We start from the raw sequence: 24806 nt of genomic DNA, 5'->3' as shown, positions 1-24806 counted from the left end.
GTGAATGACTTGAATGACTTGAATTTTAGAGTTTTGAGCTAAAGCTGAATGGTTATCCACACTAGGTCCAACACCAAAATGGTGATCTCCTGGAGAATGGAGGGACACGAGGTATCCTAAAGAGGGGTGAACTAGCCCTGGTTGGAAAAAGAGCAGGTTAAAGTTTTCCATGACAGTCAATATTGGGATTGGACCTGTGAGTGCCTAGGCAAAGATAGGGTGACCTAATCTCCAAGACTTCTTGTTTGCTAGTGAATTTTTACCTTTTTCTGAATTTCTGCAGCTGTCTGTTTGGTGATCTCTAAGTTCTCTACTAAGGTGGTATCTTCCAGGAAGTTCCCAGATGCAGATGAGAGGCGAGAAAGCAAGTTGTCTTCCAAGGTTTTCAGGGTGATCTTGAACACATTCTGTTGCTTTGTCAGATCTGACTGCAAATGTCAAAATGAGATGAAGTCAATTACAAACCCAAAGTTTTTTGTAAATAGAAATTCTCACCTAATGTTTCTTGTCAGATTTGCAGGACCACAGTGAGAAGATAATATGGTAGTGTAAAGTCATCAACTAACCTTTCTGAATCCCTTGGCCTATATTTTACCCTTAGTCTGTGAGAGCATCCTTCCTGCAGAAGGCAACAGCTTCGTCACTATGATTTTTATTTGTTTGTTTGTTTTTTGTTTTTGTTTTTGTTTTTTTTTTTGCGGGCAATGGGGGTTAAGTGACTTGCCCAGGGTCACACAGCTAGTAAGTGTCAAGTGTCTGAGGCCGGATTTGAACCCAGGTACTCCTGAATCCAGGGCCGGTGCTCTATCCACTGCGCCACCTAGCCGCCCCGTCACTATGATTTTTAATTGATTTTTTTCAGTTAAAAAGCATTTGTTTTCACTCCCTCCCACCTCCTTCCATTAAACCTTCTCACAAAGAAACAAAAACAAAATCCTTGTAATGAATATACACAGTCAAGAAAAAAAATCCATACATTGTCCATATTAAAAAATATATGTTTAATTCTTCATCTTGAGTCTATTGCCTTTGTTAGGAAATAAGAAAAAAAGAAGGAAGGATGGAAAAAAGTAAATAAGCATTTATTAAGGGCTTTATTATGTGCCAGGCACTGTGCTAAGCACTTTATAAATATTATCTCTGATTCCCACAATAACTCTGGGAGGTAGGGATCATTACTTTACTTGTTTTGTTATTATTTTTGTTCAGTCATTTCTGACTCTTCATGACCCTATTTAGGATTTCTTGGCAAAGATGCTGGAGTGATTTGCCATTTCCTTCTCCAGCTCATTTTACAGTTGGGGAAACTGAGGCAACTAGAGATTAAGTGGCTGCTCAGTGTCTCACAATTATTGTGTCTAAGGCCAGATTTGAATCAGGTCTTCCTGACTCCAGGTCTAGTATTCTATCAACTATGCCACCTATCTGCCTTCAGGAGGTGGGTTCATTATGATTATTAATTCAATTCTCTTTTTTTTTGGTGGGGCAATGAAGGTTAAGTGACTTGCCCAGGGTCACACAGTTAGTAAGTGTCAAGAGTCTGAGGCTGGATGTGAATTCAGGTCCTCCTGAATTTAGGGTCAGTGCTTTATCCATTGTACCACTTAACTGCCCCCTCAATTCTCTTCTTAACATTATATAAACATTTCATGTGCAAGGTACTCTGATAAATCTTGGGATACAAAGATAAAAAAATCAAACAGTTCTCACCTGTAAGAAGCTGACAAATAGTTTATATTTTAAATAATTTTATTATTTAAGAAAGATTTCCTCATAACTCTATATTTATTCCCATTTTACAGAAAACAAAACTCATAGAGTTTCATAAAGGTTTTTTTTTCTTTTTTTTTAGTGAGGCGATTGGGGTTAAGTGACTTGCCCAGGATCACACAGCTAGTAAGTGTTAAGTGTCTGAGGCCTGATTTGAACTTAGGTACTCCTGACTCCAGGGCCGTTGCTCTATCCACTGCACCACCTAGCTGCCCCTCATAGAGTTTCTTAGCAGTGAAATGGGAGTCAGAGGCCTAGGCTTCAAATTCCAACTTTTCTGAGCCTAATGCTAATTTTTTTCTGTCAAATGAGGGGATTGGATTAGATGATCTTCCCAGTTCCATTTAGCTCTCAATCTATAATCAATCCTATGCTTGTCAAAGAGCATAGAGCTAATATGCATCAGACCCAGGCCTTGAGCCTATCTTTAACTTCAAGTCCAGTGTCCCTTTAACTTCAGTATCACTTTTTTTTTTTTTTTTTGCGGGGCAATGAGGGTTAAGTGACTTGCCCAGGGTCACACAGCTAGTGTCAAGTGTCTGAGGCTGGATTTGAACTCAGGTCCTCCCGAATCCAGGGCTGGTGCTTTATCCACTGCACCACCTAGCTGCCCCCCAGCAAACACAAGATTGGTGAAGGGATTCTTAGTTTTGCAGTGTGACTTTGGCTTCCTCTCTAACTTTTCTGAGATCATAGTTTGTCATCCAATAATTTTCAAAGCAATGAAAAAAAGAAAAAAGAAGAAAGAATTAAAAGACAACTGCTAAGGGGGTAGCTAGGTGGTGCAGTGGATAGAGCACTGGCTCTGGATTCAGGAGGACCTGAGTTCAAATCCGGCCTCAGACACTTGACACTTACTAGCTGTGTGACCCTGGGCAAATCACTTAACCCAAATTGCCTAACCAAAAAAAAAAAAAAAGACAACTGCTAAAATGTGATAGTACCTAATTTATTAAAATGTTTTTTTATTAATAAAAATCTATTTTCTCTTCCTTCTAGTCCCCACTGAAAAAGGAAAGGAAAAAAAATCATTGTAACAAATATACATATTCATGCAAAACACATTCCCACATGGACTGTGTACAAAAATATGTCTCATTCGCCTGTATCCATTATCTTTCTGTTGGGAGGTGGTTAGCATCCTTCATTACTGATCCTTGGGAGTTGTGGTTGTTAATTGGATTGAATGTATTTCTGAAGTCTTTCAAAGTTTGTCTTTATAGTATTGTATAAATATTTCTTCTGGTTCCATTCTGAATCAATTCATACAAGTCCTCTCAGATTTCTCTGAAATGGTCCTTTTTATAATTTATGTCTTTCTGTCCACAACTTATGTCCAGTTGTGCTCCAACTTTTGGCCCAGACCAACACAATCAAGTTCATCTTTGAATTTTACCTATTCTGTTCTACCTCTGATCTTCAGCTAAGTATTGCCAGTTTGCCAGTTTATTTTTCCAATTAAATGTTATTTTCAAATGAAGATGTCTTTCCCCTCCATCCCCTCCTTACTCTTTCCCCCACATTGAGAAAGCAAGAAAAACAAACCTTTTATAAACATGTGTAATCATGCAAAAGAAGTTCCTGTTTAGGATACGTCCAAAAATGCTTCAAACTACATGCTGAGTCCATCACTTCTCTTGTTTAGCAGGAGTCCTTGGGAATTGTAGTTGGTCATTGGGTTAATATGAGTTCCTAAGGTTTTACAATATTGTTACTATTGTTTAAATTGTTTTCCTGGTTTTGGTCATCTCACTATGCATGAGTTCATAGAAATCTTTCTAGGCTTTTCTGAAACTGTCCCCCTTCATTATTTCTTACAGCACAATATTTCATCACTTTAATTTGTTGAGCTATTCTCCCATGAATAGGAATCCTCTCAGTTTCCAATTCTTTGTCACTACAAAAAATTGTTAAAATATTTGTGTACATATTGCTTATTTTCCTTTTATCTTGATCTCTTTGGAGTACAGACCCAGGAGTGGCATTAATGGTTCAAAGGGTATACACAGTTGAATAGCTTTTTACTGAAATAGTTCCAAATTGCTTTCCAGAATGGTTGAGTCAGTCCACAGTTTCACCCACACTGTTAATGTGCCTGTTTTTCCCATAGCTTCTCTAGCATTTGTTATTTTTATTTTCTGTCAATTTTGTCAAACTGATGGGTCTAAGGTGGAACTGTAGAATTGCTTTTAAAATTTATTTTAAATAAGTTCTTATTGATGTCTTTTTAAAAACATAATCATGGGGCAGCTAGGTGGCACAGTGGATAAAGCACTGGCCCTGGATTCAGGAGTACCTGAGTTCAAATCTGACCTCAGACACTTGACACTTACTAGCTGTGTGACCCTGGGCAAGTCACTTAACTAACCCCCATTGCCCCGCAAAAAAAAAAAAATCATCATTTTACCCACCTCTCCTTCCTTGAGAGCCAATCTATATAACAAACAACCTGCTTTAAAGATTAAAAAAAGAAAGAAAAGGAAGAGAAAAAATTAGCACATATTATTAATACATTGAAAAAGTCCAAAGAAATGTGGAATGTATTATAATACCAGTAGATCTCTCCCATAAAGCAGTGGGTTAGGGCTATCATTCCCTATTTATTCATTTGAGTCATGCTTGATTATTACTACTTTTGTTATATTCACTTTTGATTTATGGGTGTGTGTGTGTGTGTGTGTGTGTGTGTGTGGTTGTTCTTTCCATTTACATTGTTGTAGTCATTGTGTGTATTGTTTTCTTAGCTCTGCTTACTTTACTCTATATTGGTTCATGTAGATCTTTCCATATTTCTCTGTATTCATCACATACATAATTTCTTACAGCACAGTCTCTACCACATTTGTTTAGCCACTTCCCAATCAATGGACATCGATTTTGTTTTTAATTCTTTGCTATCAAAAAAAAGTGCTGCTATAAATATTTAGGAATACCTGAGGCCTTTTTTTCATATCAATGGCTTCCTTGGTATATGAACCCAATATTGGAGTATCTAATTAAAAGTATATGGATGTTTTAGTTACTTTATTTGCATCATTACAAATTGCTTTCCAAAATGGTTGTACCATTTCACAGCACCACCATCAAGGTATTAATTTATTTATCATTTTGTAACTCCTTCATCATGACTGTTGCCATTTTTTGGTCATATGTCAGCTGTGAGGTAAAATCTCAGGGTTGTTTTTATTTTCTTTTTCTTATTATTTCTTCTTTCATGTGGTTACGCATACTTTACAATTTTTTTGAGAACAGTTTGTTCATATCTTTTGACCACTTTTTTATTCAGAAATGGCTCTATTTATTAATTATTTATATTTCTTGGATTCCAAAGCCTTAGGAGAAAACTTTGATACAGATTTCTTTCCCCACTGAGCTGCTTCCCTTCTTATGCTGTGTGTTGATTTTGTAAGTGTAGGAGCTTTTCAATTTTATGTAATCAAAATAATTTTCTTTATCTTTTGTAATTGCCTCTCACTCTTGTTTGGGTAAGAATATATCTCTTACCACAGCTGAGAGACGTATATGATCTGCTTCTTTTTACATTTTTTAATAATATGACCTTTAATATAAGGTCATGCAACCATGTAGAATATACTGTGGAATATGGCTCAAGTTGTTAGTCTATGCTTAATTTCTGCCAGACTACTCTCCAATTTTTCCAGAAGTCTTTATCAAAAAGGAGCATTTTTTCCTGGGATTTATATTTTCCATTTTATCAAAAGCTTGGTTATTGCATTCCATTGTTTCTCACTGAATACTCAGTTCTATTGATCTAGCTATTAAAAAAAAACAGTAGCAAACGTTTTTTTTTTTTTTGAGTGGGACAATGGGGGTTAAGTGACTTGCCCAAGGTCACACAGCTAGTAAGTGTCAAGTGTCTGAGGCTGGATTTGAACTCAGGTACTCCTGAATCCAGGGCCAGTGCTTTATCCACTGCGCCACCTAGCTGCCCCACAATAGTAAATGGTTTTAATGACTGACGCTCTATAATATAGTTTGTCTTCTGGAAGTGCTATTCTCCCTTTGTCCCTACTTCTTTTCACCATTGCCCTTGATATTTTAGATCTTTAGTTTATCCAAATAAACTGCAATTATTTTATCAAGTTCTCAAAGTATCTCCTTGGTAATTTAATTAGTATAATATTAAAAGTATGAATTAATTTTGGTACTATTGTAATTTTTATTGTGTTGTCATTTTTGAGCATTTGTTCCTCCAGCTGAACTTTATTATATTTTTCTAGGCCTATAAGGCAATACTTTGGTAGTTTGATGGGAACTGAATAATAATTTACATAGTATTATAATTTTTATTATATTGGCTTTGTCTACTCATAAGAAATGAATGTTGTTCTAAATATTTTTATCTTTCTTTACTTGTGAAAAGAGTGTTTTGTAATTGTGTTCATATGATTGCAATGAGTGTGTGTGTGTGTGTATATGTGTGTGTTGGCAGGTACATTCCCAAATATTTTATACTTTCTATAGTTATACGAATTTCTCTTTCTATATTTTTCTGCTAAACTTTTTTGGCAATATGCAATGATGCTGATGATTTATGTGAGTTTGGTCAATATAATTAATGTCAGCAAAGTTTATACTCTATAGTTCTCTAAATAAGCATTATATGACCTGCAAAAATGATAATTTTGTTTTCTCTTTGCTTATGTCCAGCTTCTTAATTTCCTTTCCTTATCTTAATCCTATAGTTAGAAATACTAGCATTATATTGAATAATAATAGTGATAATGGATATCCTTGCTTTATCCATGATCTTACTGGAAAGGCTTTCTTTAATACAGATAATGTTAGCTATTGATTTTAGATATATTCTGCTTATCATAGCACATTAAGGAAACATCCACTTATTTTTATGCTTTTGAGTGTTTTTAATAGGAGGGGACACTGGATCTTGTCAAAAAAAATTTTTGCATCTATTTTTTTGGGGGGAAGATCAATGAGGATTAAGTGACTTGCCCAGGGTCACACAGCTAGTAAGTGTCAAGTGTCTGAGGCCATTTTTGAACTCAGGTCCTCCTGAAGCCAGGGCTGGTGCTTTATCTACTGCGCCACCTAGCTGGCCTCTCCATCTATTGAGATAATCATGATTTTTGTTTTTGTTAATAATATGGCTACTTATGCTTGTGGTTTTCCTAATATTGAAATGTCCCCCTGTTTCTAGTATAATTTTATCCTGGTTACAGTGTACAATATATTATGATATGTTGCTGTATTCACCTAGCTAATATTCTACTTAAAAATTTTGCATCAATATTCATTAGGGATATTGTTCTATAATTTTCTTTCTCTGTTTTAAGTTTCCCTACTTTTTTTTCCTTTAAACTTTTGGTAAAATTCACTTGTAAATACACCTACTACTAGATTTTTTTTCCTTTTGGGAGTTCTTTATAGCTTGTTTAATTTATTTTTTTATGATGGGGTTAAGTATTCTATTTCCTGCCTTGTTAATCAGGGCATTTTATATTTTTTATAAATGTTCATTCATTTTATTCACATTGTCAATTTTATTGGGATATAATTGGGCAAAATCTTTCCCAACAACATTCTATTTTTTCTTCATTGGTTGTGAATTTATCTTTTTCATTGTTTTATATTAGTATTTTTTTTCTTTATTTTTTAAAATCAAATGAGCTATTTTGGGGGGTTGGGCTAATTATTTTTTAAAACTAGGTCCTGGATTTATTTATTAATTCAATAATCTTTTTGCTTTCAATTTTGTTAATCTCTTTGATTTTCTAGTTTTAAATTTTGGTGTTTAATTGGTGTTTTAAAATTTGTTGTTTTTCTACTTTTCTTAGTCGTCTGTTGATAGGGCCAGCACTTTCCCTATGTAGTTTTCTTCCCTCCCCTTAAACCAGATTGCACTCAAGCTTGCCCTACTCAGCTTCATGTTATAGGGGCATAAAAAGGCCCAGCCATGTAGAATCTGTGCTTCTCATATTTGGTGGGTGCCTGAAACCTTGTTAGTAGCTATACTCAGATGATTTACTGACCAGAGTTATTTTCAGCTGGAAATGAGGCATATCCAGAGAAGCTAAGTGGCATTGTATCCTTATTATATATTTTTACAGTCTTAGGGCAAAGTAAAGCTCCTTTGTTATATGTTCAGTGACCTGTGGATGACTCATTTTATGTAAAAATTGAACCTGAATTAAGATGGTACAAGTGTTACAGCCATGCCTCTAACATATGCCTTAGTTGTTGATCTGCTCTTTCTTTTATTGATGAAAGTTTTTAGGGATATGAAAATTCCCCTAAAGATTGATTTGGCTATGTCCCAATACTGTTGGCATATTGTTTCATTAATTTCACTATCTTTAGTAAAATTATTATTTCTTTTATTTGTTCTTTAACCCATCCTCTTCTGTTTTATAGGTAAATTCATTCTATTCACATTCACAGTTATGATAGTTAATTTTGTACTTCCCTCCGTCCTATTTTCTTTTACTTTTCTTTCTTTTTTTGTTTCCCACCCTTCTTTACAAGTTTGTTTTGCTAATCCCTCTTTTCCTCCCTTAATCTAACCTTATACATTTCTCTTCTCTACTGTTTCCCCACTGAATGAAATGTATTTCTAAACCCAGCTTTGTGTGTTTCTTTCCTCCTTTGATCAATTTAGACAAGAATGATGATCAAGTTTTGTCTATTCCTTGTCCAACAAACCTCTTCATCCTTGTATATACAGACTTCTATTTGTATATCCCAAACTGAGATAATTTTGCTTTTCTTTCATCACCTCAGTGTATTACTATTATCCTAGTATTTCATTTTACTTTTAAGATAATAAAAACAGAACCAGTCCCAAATTCACTAATAAGATTATTTTTATGGCCCTCAATGATGACAGAGTTCTAAGGGCATGTATGTATCATCTCTCCACATACTCACTCATGTTTATCTTTTTATGTTTTACTTGATTCCTATGTTTCATAACATCTACACAGGTCTGCTCTTTTAATTAGGAATGCTTAGAAGTTCTGTATTTTGATAAAAATTGATGTTTACTTCTGTAGGATTATACTCAGTTTTGCTCTGTTAGTTATTCTGGGTTATAAGCCTATATATTTTACTTATTGAATATTATATTTCAAGCTATTGCTCCTTTAGTGTGGTGACTACTAAATCTTGAATTATCTTGACTGTTGGTCTTTGACACTTGAATTCTTTCTTTTCAACTGCTTGCAATCTTTATTTGATGTGGAAGCTATAGGTTTTGGCCATAAAATTTCTAATATTTTTCATTGCGGGATTTCTTTCAAGTGGATTCTTTCTATTTCTCTTTTTACTTCTCTGCTTCTAAGAAGTTTTCTTTTGTGTTTTCTTGAAATATGTTGTCTAGGCTCTTTTTGGGCAGGGTCATGGTCCAGTGATTCTTAAATTATCTCTCCTTGATCTGTTTTCCAGGTCAGTTGCTTTTGCTATGCAATGTCTTGTGCTTTCATCTTTTTCATTTTTTTGACTTTGTTTTACTATTTCTTGTTGTCTCATGGTGTCATTAAATTTTATTTGTCCAGTTCTAATTTTTAGGGAGTTTTTTCCTCTTGGGTAAGGTTTTGTACCTTTTGTTCCAAGCTGTTATTTCTTTACCCAAATCTATCTGTCATAGTTCATTCCTTCTGTAGCTGATTTATTTTCTTTTCTTTTTTGTGGGGACAATGAGGGTTAAGTGACTTGCCCAGGGTCACACAGCTAGGGTCAAGTGTATGATGCCACATTTGAACTCAGGTCCTCCTGAATCCAGGGCTGCTGCTTTATCCACTGCACCACTTAGCTGCCCCCATAGCTGATTTCTTTTGCCAAATCCCCCTACTACTCAACTCATTTATGGCTTTTAAATTCATTTTTAGCTCTTTCTCTCTCTTTAAAACCCTCTTCCTTCATAATTCTGCAAGAATTCAGATTATACTTTTGGCCAACTTTGTTTTTCTTTGAGCTTTTGCTTTGGATATTTTGGAGTACTTTTATTCTTCTAAGTTTGTGTCTTTATGGTAAGATTCTTTTTGTTTCTTTGCTCATTCTCCCAGCCTACTTCTTGACTTTGGTTGGACTTAAGTTAGGGTTGGACTCCATGAACTTTTGTGAGGGAATGTCTTGGTTGACATTTTGTCCTCTTGTGTCCTGCTGCTCTCTTTGGAGTACTATTGAGTGCTATGTTATTCTGGGATCTCAGGGACAGCACAGATTGGGGTTTAAAAGCTTTCATTATTCACAAAGTGGTGTAATCTAAGGCAAAATCTGCTTGCTGCTCTCCTGGTATAAGGTCTATATGTTCCTGATTTGAGTTTAGGTCTGTATACTGCTCTGTTTCTTACTTCTGTTTGGAAGATCCAGTAGACAGCTGCTGAACTCAGCCTCTAGTAACAAACTAGAAAGCCTTGTGGGATTAGAGTGAAAAAATTGTAGACTTCCCTTTGCTTTGGGATTCTTGCCCTAGCTATTCCAATGTAGGCTTCATACTGGGTTGAAGGTTGGACCAGAGACCCTGCTCTACTGGAATCTCAGTCACATAGTCACTGCTTGCTTTTGAACTTATTTCTAACAGTATACAACCTAGAGCCTGTGACCTCTCTTCATTTTGGAATGCACCTCTAGGTGAAGGTCTTGTCTTCACTCCTCGCAGGATCTTTCACCTTGAACTTAGTAGTGAAGGGCTTCCAGTGGGCTCTTGTTCCCACTGAGTACAGGTTTAGGATACTCCCCCTCAATTAGTTTTGGGATCGCTTCTTGCCATTGGATACAGCCTAGGTCATCTTTCAGTCCCTGCGAACTGGAATGTTCTTGTGCAGTATTTCCCAGTTCAGACTCTTTCCCCAGTGTCTGCAGACCTTTATGTCTGAATTTCTTTGCTGACTGGGGCTGGAAGAATGAATCACTCTAATTTTTTTCTTGGAACAGGACTGATCAGGACTCAATCTGGTGTGTTTTCTAGATCTCTGTGCAGGAGGGTCTGGGGTAGAATTCAGTTATTCTTCTCCCTGTTACTTTGTCATCTTGGCTTCCCAACTTTTAGTCAAGGCTTGTCTTCCCAGTTTGTTACTTAACTGGAGCTTTTCCCAGGACTGGTACTATGCACCTGGTCATCTCTGTGATAGATTCTTGCTAAATTTTTCATTTAAATAACAGCAGCCTCACTTGTCATTAGCGATATAGCTAGAAGAATAAATATTTTCTATACTCCTCAGTCCAAAAAAGCTGATTTATCTTCCCCAAATGCAGCCCCATTGGTGACCTACTCACTCTCAGTTCCTCCAAGTCTGGTCTCTCCATGCTGACCACTGCTGCCAGAAGCTGGTCCTCTAAGCCATCTCTAGTCACAGTGAAGTTGATAAGAGTTGCCTGGGCTTGGAGCTCAGGCTGATAGTGGGGATTGGCAAGTTTGGTGTGAAGAATGAGGCGGAATCTGGGATTATATTCACATTCTTTGTCTCCAATTTTAATGAACCTGGAACATAAATGTCATGTGAATGGATAACACTTTTAAAAAGTTTAAAATATACTTTTATTTAATATTTCATTCCCCCAATTACATGTAAAACAATTTTTAAACATTTATTTTAATAAAAAAATTGAGTTCAAAATTCTCTCCTTCCCCTCCCCCCTCATTGAGAAGGCAAGCAATTTGATAAAGGTTATATATGTGCAGTCATGCAAAACATATTTCCATATTAGTCATATTGCAAAATAAAACACAGACCCCCCATTACCCCCCGAAGCCCCCCACCAAAACAAAACCAAGAAAAATAAAGTAAAAAAAATATGCTTTGATTTGCATTCAGATTCCATCAGTTTTTTTCACTGTACATGGACAGCATTTTTCATCGTGTCTTTTGGAATTGTCTTGGATCATTGTATTGCTCAGAATAGCTAAGTCATTCACAGTTGATCATTGTATAGGATTGCTGTTACTGTGTACAATGTTCTCCTGGTTCTGCTCATTTCACTTTGTATCAGTTCATGTGTCTTTCCAGGTTTTTCTGAGAGCATCCTGCTTGTCATTTCTTATAGTGCAATAGTTTTCCATTACAATCACATACCACAACTTGTTTAGCCATTCCCCAATTGATGGGCATCCCTTCAATTTCCAATGCTTTGCCACCACAAAAAGAGCTGCTATAAATATTTGTGTATATACAGGTCCTTATCCTTTTTGTTTTTTATTTCTTTGGGAAACAGACCTAGTAGCAGTATTGCTGGGTCAAAGGTTATGCATTTTTATAGTCCGTAGGGCATAGTTCTAAATTTCTCTCCAGAATGGTCAAATCAGTTCACAACTCCACTGACAATGCATCAGTGTCTCAATTTTTTCACATACCCTCCAACATTTGTTATTTCCCTTTTACGTCATATTAGCAAATCTGATTGATAGGTGTGAAATGATACCTCAGAGTTGTTTAATTTGCATTTCTCTAATCAATAGTGATTTAGAGCATTTTGTCATGTGACTACAGACAGCTTTGATTTCTTTGTCTGAAAGATGCCTGTTAATATCCTTTGACCAATTATCAATTGGAGATTGGCTCTTATTTTTATAAATTTGAGTCAGTTCTCTATATATTTGGGAAATGAGGCCTTTATCAGAGAAACTTGCTGTAAATTTTGTTTCACAGTTGTAATTACTGTGTATTTCCCTACGTCCTATTTTCCCCTGTTTATTCTATTCTTTCTCTCCTTTCATCTTGTCCTCCCCTAAAAGTGTTTTGCTTCTAACTACCACCTCCTCCACCCCCTGTTTCCTTTAATCAGCCCTCTCCCCCTTCTCTTATCCCTTTCCCTCCTTTCCAATAGGGTAAGATAGATTTCTATGCCCAACTTCCCTCATCTCCCCCAACCTTCCTCTCCACTTTTTTTTGGTTTATTTATTTATTTATCGATCTATCTAGTTATCTATCTATCTATCTGTCTATCTATCTATTTATTTATTTTTTAGTGAGGCATTTGAGGTTAAGTGACTTGCCCAGGGTCACCCAGCTAGTAGGGGTCAAGTGTCTGACGCTGGATTTGAACTCAGGTCCTCCTGACTCCAGGACCAGTGCTCTATCCACTGTGTCATCTAGCTGCCCCTCCTCTCCACTTTAAAAGCTCTTTTATACCTCTTTTATGTGAGATAATTTACCCCATTATATCTCTCCCAGTGCATTCCTCTTTCTCCCTCTGTAATTTAATTTGAAAAAAAATCCTATCATATTTGGATAATACTTTTTTTTTTTTTGGCCAGGCAATTGGGGTTAAGTGACTTGCCCAGGGTCACACAGCTAGTAAGTGTTAAGTGTCTGAGGCCGGATTTGAAATCAGGTCCTCCTGAATCCAGGGCTGGTGCTCTATCCACTGTGCCACCTAGCTGCCCCTGGATAACACTTTTGAAGCTATTTTGGGATCTAGATGCTCCCAAATGTGTTTCTTGGTATCCTTATGCACTATAAAGTTAGTAATAGAGGAGGGGCATATGGTGTTTCTGTCATTCATGGGCATAATGTTAGTTGAAGGGATATGACTGAGGGATGGCATAGGACTTCCATAACCTATTTGATACACAACAGGACCACCTTAAGTTTTATATTCCTCTAGTAGGGAGTCCAATAAGCCACACCAAACAACCAAGGGGTAAAGAGTCTTGGAATGATAGCAAGACAACTGTTAGTAGCAACTACCATTCCTTGCCCAGTACATTTATGTATCTCATATCTTTCTCTTTTCTTTTATTCTTCCTATATAATTTTTCTCCTTCATTGTTAATGCCTTTGGCCTACCATGGTAATTCTCACTGGTAGCACCTGGTTAGTGCCCCTCACCCAAAGAAAGAATGGATAGAACTATAAACTTCTACAGATTGAAAAGAGATATGGTATCCGCACAGTAGATATATGCATCTGTGTTGGTATTTTGGTATGCGCTGATGTGTGATCATTAATACCTAAAATGAAACCAGACCTGACAATATCACCTGATTCAGAATACTTCCAATAATAGAAGGTTCAACAGATGGTTAGTTTCTAGGGATATAAGAGGAGGTTGTAGGAATGTGTTGAGATGGAGGATGAGGAAAACAGCTTGGGCATTGAGAAATTTCCTTTATGGTCCTGAAGTCAAAAGATAAAAATGCTGTAGTTCTTGGTTTTTATGAGCATATATCTCAAGTGATGCTTACATGGAAAGTACTCAAACAGATTAATGTAGGAGTGTGAAGGTGCCACATCATTATGACTGTGGTTGTTGCAGATGGATATAAAGAGGGAAGTCTGGATTCTGTCCCATATTCATCATCATTTAGGCTGGATTTGTAGGGTACCAAGCTAATAATAAACAAAGTGGTACAGGGTAAGATTCCCCTTGTTCTAAGAGAATGAACTATATAAGGTATACATGTTAGCAGGTCACTTTTTTTTGTTTTTGTTTTGTTTTGTGGGGCAATGAGGGTTAAGTGACTTGCCCAAGGTCACACAGCTAGTAAGTGTCAAGTGTCTGAGGTTGGATTTGAACTCAGGACCTCCTGAATCCAGGGCTGGTGCTTTATCCACTGCGCCACCTAGCTGCCCCCAGGAGATCACTTGTAAAATCACAAGCAGATCTATGGAAGATAGTAGGAAGGAGGAAATAACCCATATGTTGGGGAGAGTGGTCGTGGAATTTGGATACTTTGGAGTGTCCTATCTACTATTGAACCAAAGTTAATATCTTTCCTATGCTATTTTATCACCTTTGTTTCTATAATCTCACTAAAATACCATATGAGCAGTACTGTATTACCAAAATACTGTATTAGCAATAGTAATATAAGCAGAAAATACCAACTTTGCCACATGAGTGGATAAGAGGATATACTCTTAGCCAGAGATATCTTGAGACATTTCTGAGCAACACTGTGTTCCTCTTTACAAAAGGCCAAAAATACTTATGAAACTTACCTTCCTTTTTTAATTACTTCTCTTCCAAGCAGGGGTCCTAGAACAGGGTCCACTGACTCTCCCATGTTTTCAATCAGCACTACATCACCATCTGCTAGGGCACGTTCTATGATATCAAGGTATCTAAGGGGTCAAAGTATATAGTATAAGTCTACAGTAGGGCCCAAAGAAGGATCTGTAGATCCAAAGTCACTTAAACAAGATGATACTGACCCCAAAGCCTTAAAGTACATAGCTTTATGGGAATAACTATGTGTTCACATTTTTTTTGGAAAGGAAACCTCAGTATTTTGGGGAAATAGAAGACAGTAGAGTAGGCATCCTAGGCTAGGTTAGCTATCACTAAGCTTTCCAAGTTGTCCTTGACCTTATTCATAATATCCATAACCATTACTGTCAGGAGAATTTAGGAAGGCTTTTAACACTTTATTTATGATAAAATATAGACATATAATTAAAGGTTTGAAGTTCTGGTACCAAGTCTGGTTGAAGTGGGCAGAACAAGCAAAAGCTGTGGAAAGATATAAGCTATTGCTCTTGGACATAGTAATATCAGACACAGTAATGTTATATAATAGTAGCAAGTTTAGTAGGAGAAAGTATTTAATTTCCAAAGAGATACTTATATTTCATTAAAACTTCCTCTAGAACATGTCTTGACTTAATTTTTTTTGGCAAATGCTAATAATCAGAGATTAGTTATAAAGTGTTTTATTTTTATAAAAGCCTAAGTGAATAGTGTACTAATTCAATGTGAATAACAACACATTAACAAACATTTATTAATTACTTATTATGTTCAAGTCACTGTGTTAGGTATTGGCTGTAAAAGACAAAAATAAAAATTTCTGCGCTCAAGAAATTTGTATTCTACTGGGAGGCAGGTAGGAAGCAATATGTACATAGAGAAGTATAACATAAGGCTTACACCAAAGCTTCAGGCACCAAGTCCTACATTGCCTGGATGAAAGCCTCAGACAACAGGTCCATAGGGAGTGCTTGGTCTTGTAGGCTGCTATCTTTTGTTCAGCCCAGACCCTGAGGATTCTTTTTTTTTCCCCTGAGGATTCTTTTACTGGGCATTTGCTGAGCTAGATGCCTAACCAGATTCTCTATTACTTTCTTATCCAGTTCCCTGGTATATAAAGAGTCAATACCTCCCAATACTGGAGGGTGGGGGTCCTAATCAAATGGCATTTCAAGTACTATATGTTTTCTAGTGCTAGCAGAATCCTACTTCCTCACTACTTATGATTTATGGTTATAGTCACCATACACTGAGGCAAGCAGTTTACTAAGTTCCTACTATGTGGTTCTCCTCGCTACCTCTTTCCATAATCTTACCCCTACATATCCCAAACCTACCCCTTCTTCCCAGGCTTATCTTCCCTCTGCCCTCCTCTTCCATGATATCTTCTGGTGTCCTGACACTATCATTAACAAAATCTCCTAGATGCTAGATTTTTTTCTCGTGCTCAATCTTTCTATCTTGCTGGCCTCTCCTAAGTTTCCATCTTTTCCTCTACCTCATTAATCTTCTTTACCTTCACCATGATATCCCATCCCTCTATTTTTCTTTGCTCTCTCAACCAATCACATATTCGGCCCATTTTTCTCCATAGTTTTGATATTATAGTTAAACAATTCAACTGGGGTTTCCTCAGCTCTTGAACACTTTTCCCCCTTGTTGCACCATTATTCACTCCATACCAATCCTCAAACCTAGACCAAGTGTTGAAAAGTGTTGGACATGTATAAGATCAATTAGCTAGTCAGTAAGCATTTAGAAGTGCATATTATGTGCAATGAAAACATAAAGGAACTCATATTTTTATGGGAGAAACATCTAAATAACTAAGCGAATACAAGACATAGATGGAAAGTAATCTGAGAAGAGATGGTACTAGAAGCAGAAAGGGACTATGAAGGGCCTCTTGCAGATGATATTTTGAACTAGGTCTTGAAAAAAGCCAGGAAAACCAAAGAGGTGGAAGTGACAGGAAAAAACAAAACCCCAAAAGAAAAACATTCCAAGTATGGGGGACACAGCAAGTACAAAGACATAGAGATAGTGTATTGTGTTCAAGGAACACTAAGGAATACAGTGTAGTTGGACGATATAATATTTAGAGGGGGATAAAGTGTAAGAAGACTGGAAAGATAATAAAGATTCAATTTATGAAAGCTTTAAATGCCAAACAGGGGAGTTTATATTTGGTCATGAAGTTACTAAAGCCAGTGGAACCCACTGAGGGAGGGGTAAGAGGAAGGAATGTGTGTGTGTGTGTGTGGCACACACATCCATGTGCATAACTGACATACATGGTCAGACTTGGGATTTAGAAAAAAAAATCAGCTGAATGGTGGATAGACAGAAGTGGGGAGATGAGGTTGGGAGACTAGCTATTGCAATAGTCCTAGGTGATGAGTATCTGAACTGTTTCTTTGTGAGTGGAGAGAAGGGGACACATATGAGAGATGCTATAATTTGTCAGGTTTGGTACTACCCACGGAGGAAGTGGTATAAGATAGGATGAAATGGTTTCGAAGTATGGACTTTATACAAGTATGTTCTGGGAAGTCACTGGAGGATTTTAAGCAAATGAACAAAAGAAATGGATATGTGAATAACAAAGATTTATTAAATGGTGATGTGAAAGACATGCTTTAGGTGGGGAGGGGGGAAAGGCTAAAACTAGGAACATCAGTTAAGAAACTATTGTAGTAACCCACACAGAGAGTAATAAGGGCTTGTATTAATGTGGTAGTTGTAAGAAAAGAAAGGACATAAATTAGAAAGATATTGTGGATATTGCATAGACAAAACTTGGTGACTACTTGAGTATACAGGGCAGAGAGGGAAGAATTAAGTAAACACCAAGATTTCAAACATGGAAAACTGGTAAGACCTTTGACAAAAAATAGGGACTTTAGAATTAGGTGTCACTTTGAGGTGTGGGTTATGGGAGCAAAGCTCCTGAGTTAGAGATGCCAATGCCATGATTTCCAGATGGAAATGCCTATCAGACTCAGAAAAGACATTTTAATAGGAAATACAGATTCGGGAGTCATCTTCTTATAAGTGATTATTGAAAACTGGGAATTCCTTTGCTGAACACTTACCCTTTCTGGCCAATTTGGATGACGTGGAGGTCTTCACCATATTTCTTCTTGATCCATTTGACTCCTTGTAGTTGAGGGTCAACTATAAGAGGCCATCTTTCACAGTTCATAAGAATTGTAGCATTCTCTGTGGACATGCGGTCAGCAGGCAGACCCTCATTTTGCCAAGTGGCTATGTCTGCATCATCAGTTAGCATCTTCAGAGGATCCAGTGTGGAGGTAACTGGAATAGGCACCTGATAGAGAGAATACATGAAAAAGGAGAGAATAATTGGCACATTGTAACATAGACAGACTTGGCCAAGACTTTCTCATGAAGAGTTAGCTTCATTAGAAAGTAGGCATCAAATATACAATGTATAGTGTACCATAGTGTAATGCCTTGGAGTTGGGAAGACCTGACCTCTGACACAACTAGCCTACATGACCAAGGGCAAATCACTTAATATATATAGTACTTCAAACAACCTTATAAAACTATAGTTACAGAAGAATTGCCAATCTGCATTGGTGGGAGAAATTCACACACTATGGGAATCAAACACAGATTTAAAAAATGGTAAGAGTTTTCTTAAAAGCTGGTTATAGGACCCACAACCATATTTGTCTTTTTTTTCATTTGGTACAAAGATTGTATCAGAAACACAACCTGTGTTTCCAAAGCACTTTGCTCTTTGGAATTTCCAGGGATTTAGGAATCTACACACAAATAAGACAAACCATCATTACAAACTATGTTTATGGTTAAACTATACACAAACAGAGGCACATTAATATCATTGACCTACAATGGCACATATTTTTTCCCCATATCTTTCAAGAACCAGTTCTAATCCCAACTCTTTACCTAACTACTCTTCCACTCCACTTTAGCATACAGAGACAGTCATAATGGTCATATCTTTGATCTTAGCATTACCGACAATTATTTCATTTCCTTGTTCACGAAATCTAAAAAAACCTTTATCTGATCATAATATTTTATCATTCCATCTTTCTCCATGCCTTACAACATGTTCTCAATGTGACTTACATTCCTTCTACCTCTCTGGTTTTTTTTTTCTTTTGACCATTATTCCTACATTGACTACACTTTCTTCTTTTCCTTTACCTCTTGGTAAATAAACTTTACATTTTCTTCTACTCTCAAGTTCCTTTCTCCCTTATCCTATTGTTAATCATGTCTTGCCAAATTCCAACCCTAGTTCTTTCCCACTGTATCCACATGATGCTAAAGAGAGGAAGAGGAAATCACTAAACCACTGTGCCTGAAATGTTCTTCACGTCAGTTTCCTGTCTTCTCTGCCTTTCTTTAATATTCATCTCAAGTCTCATCTTTCATCCACTATTAGAATATAAGCTACTTGAAGGTAAGAGATGTTTTAGCCTTTCTCTGTACTTAGAATACTGCCTGGAATATATGAAGCACTCAATAAATGCTTCTTGACTGATTCATTGACTACTCAGCCCATATAGCCTGCCTTCTCTAACTTCTTTTGCATTTATTTTCTGTCCTGCAAAGGAAATTCTTCATTCAAATAAAAGTAAATTCCAAGTTTGTGAGTGTACTATACGTAGAAATGTCTCATATGTATGAAAAATATATTGATTCCCCTTATTTTCACTCTTCCTTCAGAGGGCTGCTTTATGGTTAACCACACTACTCAAATCAAAGTCCACTCACTTTGGAGAGCAACCACACTCTTCTGGGCTGTTAGTACCACTTGGTGACTCACAGAGCTGAGTATGATTTAACGTCTCTTCCTTACCACCTCTTTTCCTTCTCTTACATCTTTTTCTTCATTCACTTGCTTTGCTTCTCTCTCCTCCTCAATCTTTTATTGCTCAAAGCAATTAATTCCACCTCAGTCATTAATGCACACACATTTGCCAAATCCTTGAAGTCCCTTTTTCTTTCTTCTTGCCTTTACAATTCCTACCAAGTTAGCTCTAGAAAACTTTTTTCTTATCTTATGTCTTCTCTCCATTCATTATAGAAAAAACTACTTATGGATCATAAATATAAAAATCCCCAATACATCTATGAAGGATAGGCCATAATTTTGAATTGAAGTGAAATATAATAGAAATAGTACCATAAAAGTAACAAATATAAAAAAGAAACTAAAGACTGATATAAAGAAATGCAGAGCAATATTAGCAGAATCAGAAATGTATTCACACTGACTACTACTATATTTCCCAAAAAAGGAAAGAAAAGAAGGAAGCAAGTGGGGAAACAGGGAACTTTGGGCTGGTCTGAAAGAAAACACAGAACAGAGACATTTTCTTTGTTAATTGATTTTCTTATGGTTTTCTAAAGGCTAAGGGTTTGGGGTAAGCTTTTACCATTGTTTTATGTTTATCTGATTGTTTTTTGTTGATGGCTAATATGTTTATAATCTTAAAGAATTAAAAATTAGATAATCTTCAGCCTATAATAAGGCAGAATAAAATCAGTAAACAAACATGCAAAAAATGCTTTTGTTCTCTATCCCCTTCCAGGTTTATCAAACTCTTACTTTGGGCCTCCTTTTTATTCTCTTTCCCTTTACTTTTACTTTTTTATTCTTCCCTTCCATCTGCATACAAGTATACAATGTGTAAGGGGCAGTTAGGTGGCACAGTAGATAGAATATTGGAAAAGGAATGGCAAACCACTCCGGTATCTTTGTCAGTAAAACCCCAAATGGCATCATGAAGAGTTGGACATGACTGAAAAATGACTGATTGTCAGTCAGTTATTTATTCTGTTCCTTACTTTTAACTGATTCAGGTAAGGTCTCCAGTTACCATCCATAAGGCTTTGGCGGTATTTCTTGGTAAAGTATCCCAGGTAAGAAATGAAAGCTGTAATCAGTAAAATGTCTCCACATAATGTGCTCTTTTGTTGTCTGAAGTCCTTGATAGCTTCTGCCCACCTTATATTTTCAGAGGCAAGACCTCCAACCTAAAGTTTCAAGATTGAAAAGGAGAAAAGACCTTAATACTTTATGTAACAAACAATTTCTTTGGTCATATAGAACACTAACTATAAAAGACATTTTTGGAAATAGAAAAATCTCGTTTGCTTAAGTTATCCCACTCCCATTCACTGTGAGCTTGTGTTCTATAATTTTTGTTTCTATGCACAATTCAGTGACATATTTCCTTTTTCTTCTGTTAAGAAAGGATCCCATAGTCACACTTCCATAAAAGTAGCTGGCTGTTCACTTTAAGGATGTGGGGTTAACTTGTGTGACTGAGGTGTGGGGGTTTATCTCATATTTACCTCTAACTCAAATCATAAAATGGTAGTAGGGGAAGCAGAAGTGGACTGGAAACAGTTCATACTGGCTTGAGAAAGTCAACTGTTAAATTTTCAGTATGAGTTTTACACTTTAGAAATCCACAGATAATACAAATTAGGGCTTGATTTATTGTTTTGTTAACTGTCTAGACTTAAGAAAATGATGGAGAAAATGTTATTAATGCAGAATGAACTCAAAAGTGTGTATGGGTACATTTCCCCCCCTTGTAGGCAGTTGTTACACATTTATCAGCCCACCCTTGGCTGGAGAGGACCTTTGATATCAATTCCCTAATTCTAAAGAGGAGAACACTATAGCTCAGAGATTTGAAAAAATTGCTCAAAGTCATGTGACTAGTAGCAAAGACAGGACCGGAACTCAGATCTTTAATTCTAGTCCAGTATTCTTTGCACTGTACCATGTTGTCTCCTTGATAGACTTACTACAGAAAACCTTCTAGTCAGTGAAGTTGGAATGCCATTCCTCTTTTAGAACTGAGCAGACTTAAGGAAAACATGACAGCTAGGATTTGGGTACTTAGTTTTTCTTTTCCCCAAGATTTGGTTCCCCATCAATTCCTTTTTTCAGTATGTAAGGGTAGGGTCAAAACCATTTACTCATTTAAAAATATTTTATTTATTTTAGTCAGCTAAGATCTACTTGCCTAGAGTCACACAGCTAATAAGTGTCAAGTGTCTGAGGCTGTATTTGAACTCAGGTCTTCCTGAATCCAGGGCAGTTGCTTTATCCACTGCGCCACCTAGCTGCCCCCTAATATCTCCTTTCTCATCCTCTCCCCACCTCAAGGAAAACAAAAACTCATTACAAATGTATATACATATATCAAAACAAATTTTTCACATTGGCCTTGTCAAAAAAATTTGTCTCATTCTGCTTTTTTTTTTTTTCAGGGCAATGAGGGTTAAGTGACTTGCCAAGGGTCACACAGCTAGTAAGTGTCAAGTGTTTGAGGTCAAATTTGAACTCAGGTCCAATCCAGGACTGGTACTTTATCCACTGTGCCACCTAGCTGCTCCCTCTTATTCTGCATTTTGAATTTTTTATCTCTCTATCAGGAGGTGGCAGCATACTTCATTATCAGTTATTTGGAATCCTGGATGGTCATTATGTTGATGAGAGTTTAACACAATAGCATTCCATCATATTTATATACTATAACTTGTTCATCCATTCTTCAATTTACAGGCACCCCCTCATATTCCCATTCTTTGTTACTTAAAAAGAGCTATAAATATTTTTATGTATCTTCGAAGTTTCTTTTACTTAGAACTATCCCTTCTCTTAACTTACCCACCCTTTAATCCCCCTTTTCCCTTTCCTTCCTATTTCCATGTCAAATGAAATGTATTTCTGTACTCAACTGTCTGTATTTATTCTTCCTTCTTTTGACTAGTTCAGACCAGAGTGAGATTTCAATGTTAGCCACTCTCCACCACCCCTTCCTCCTTGTTGTAAAAATGTCTACTTGTGCCCCTTGGTTTTATGAGATAATTTCGCCTAACCTTCCTTTCCTTCTTCCCCAGTATATTGTTACTCTTCTCTCTACCCATTTTCCCCCGCTTCAATCATCAAGACATAATAGAACCACTCCCAGGCCTTGTCTAATTGTACTCCCTCTATGAACCACAATGATGAGAAGGTTCAGAGAGGACTCTTGTATTATTTCCCCATATTTATATTTAATTATTTTATCCTTATTTAGTCCTTTGTCATTGTTCATTTGTGTTATTTTTGGTCCTCTTCACTCCTGTATTTGAAATTCAAAGTTTCTTCTTAGCTCTAGCCTTTTAACCAGAAATCTTCTATTTCATTAATCATCTATCCTTACTCTCCCTTTCCCCATAACCTTGTACTCAGTTTTGCTAGGTAAGTTATTCTTTCTTGTAAGCCCATATCCTTTCCCTTCTGGAATATCATATTCCAAGTTCTCCATTCCTGTTTCATTGTTGTTCAGTTGTTCAGCTGTGTCCAACTCTTCCTGATGTTGTGGACCATACTTGTCCATGGAGTTTTCTTGGCAAAGCTTTTGGAGCAGTCATTTCCTTCTCCTGTGGTTTAAGGCAAACATAGGTTAAGTGACTTGCTCAAGGTCACATAGTTAGTAAATGTCTGAGGATGGATTTGAATTCAGGTTCCAAGTCCAGTGCTCTATTCACTGAGCAGCCTAGGTGCCTCCTAGGCACACAAGGTTAATTTGTTTGATGGTTGCTAAATCATGTGCAATCTAGACTGCCTCCTTGGTACTTGAATTCTTTCTTTCTGGCTGCTTGCAGTATTTTTCTTTGACCTGGTACCTTTTGATTTTGGCTATGATGTTCCTGGGACTTTTCATTTTGGGATTTCTTTCAGGAGGGGACTAGTGTATTATTTTTCCATTTTGCTCTCAGGTTCTAAAAGACCTGAGCAATTTTCTTTTAAGATTTCTTAAAATATGATGTTGAGGCTTTTTTCCCCCCAGTCACTGGCATTCATGACATGGCAAGGCAATGCTCCTTAATTTATATCTCCTCAATCTGTTTTCCAGGTCAGCTGTTTTTGCTATACCTTTCATTTTCTTTGACATTTTCAGCCTTTTGACTTTGTTTTAATATTTCTTGTTGCCTCATGAACTAAGTGGTTTTTATTTAGTCCCTTCTAATTTTCAGGGAGTTTGTTGCATTGGCAAGTTTTGTACCTCTTATGCCAAGCTATTAATTCTCTTTCTAATTCTTTCTTCCATAGTTTTCCAGTTGCCATTTTTCCTTAAGTACTCTTATTCCATTTATTAATAATATTTGAACTCTTTTAGTTGAATCTGTGTCCAGATTTTGTTTTTCTTTGAGGCATTGCTTGTAGATAATTTGGAATTATTTTCTTTTGTATTTCTGTCTTGAGCATCTCTGCTACCATTCATTATGGTGGGACTCTTTTTAATTTGCCTATTCTTTCACCCTATTTCCTTACTTTTAACTTGATATTAGGGCTGGGCTCTGCCTTGCTTCTGGAGGGAAGGTCTGGGTTGGTCCCATTGTTCCTTTCTTGGGGTACTGAATGCTCTGTTAATCAAGGTTCTCAGGGACAGGCTGGGGATTTGCAAGTTTTCACTTCTCCCAAAGTGGTCTGATCCAGGATGAAGTCTGATTGCTGGCCCCCTAATCTGAGTTCTAAAAGTTCCTGACCTGGGTTTGAGTCTGTCCAAGAATAGAATGCTGCTGGACTCTGCTCTTTTCTGCCAGCTAGACAGTTCTGTTGGTTCAAAGAGATAGAATCCCCTTTTTGTCTGGGATTCCTGTTTTGGTTATTGTTCTGTTAGCTGGGCTAGATGCCAGAAATGAGATCTTTCTCTGAACTTGGGGTCTGAGCCACACCACTCTTTCTGCTGGCCTCTGAACTTCTTCCTTTCTTGGTAAACCATTGAAGGCCTCCCTAACTGGAATATTTCCCTTGGGCACAGGTCTCCAACTCTGGAGGATCCTCTTACTTCTACCCTGGATCATTGACCCAGAACTAGATAGCAAGCAACAAAGCTTTTAGTTGGCACCTGTCCCTGTCATGTGGGTCTGGTGAAACGTTGGTATAATCTGGGACTTTTCTTGCTCTGATGTGTCTTCCCTGATGCTGGAGTACAAGTGTACTCCTTCCCTGACCCCATCTCCCAGTGTCCACAGACCTTTTTGTCTGTCTCCCTATGCCAAGCTGAGCT

General features: G+C 36.9%; 1 protein-coding gene across 1 annotated transcript in view; it reads right to left on the bottom strand.

Annotated features, from left to right (window-relative positions):
- Positions 1-24806, bottom strand: part of DNAH9 (dynein axonemal heavy chain 9) — a 455137-nt gene that overhangs the window by 88650 nt on the left and 341681 nt on the right. The window contains exons 52-56 of the mRNA XM_044002519.1: positions 20575-20763; positions 17814-18049; positions 14691-14813; positions 11026-11230; positions 264-428 (exon numbers count right to left, since the gene is read on the bottom strand). Coding sequence (XP_043858454.1) covers positions 264-428; positions 11026-11230; positions 14691-14813; positions 17814-18049; positions 20575-20763 — 918 coding nt within the window. The remainder of the gene's footprint in view (positions 1-263; positions 429-11025; positions 11231-14690; positions 14814-17813; positions 18050-20574; positions 20764-24806) is intronic.

Source organism: Dromiciops gliroides, chromosome 4 (assembly GCF_019393635.1).
Source record: "Dromiciops gliroides isolate mDroGli1 chromosome 4, mDroGli1.pri, whole genome shotgun sequence".
Lineage (NCBI taxonomy): Eukaryota > Metazoa > Chordata > Mammalia > Microbiotheria > Microbiotheriidae > Dromiciops > Dromiciops gliroides.
This window is presented reverse-complemented; position numbering and strand designations above follow the sequence as displayed.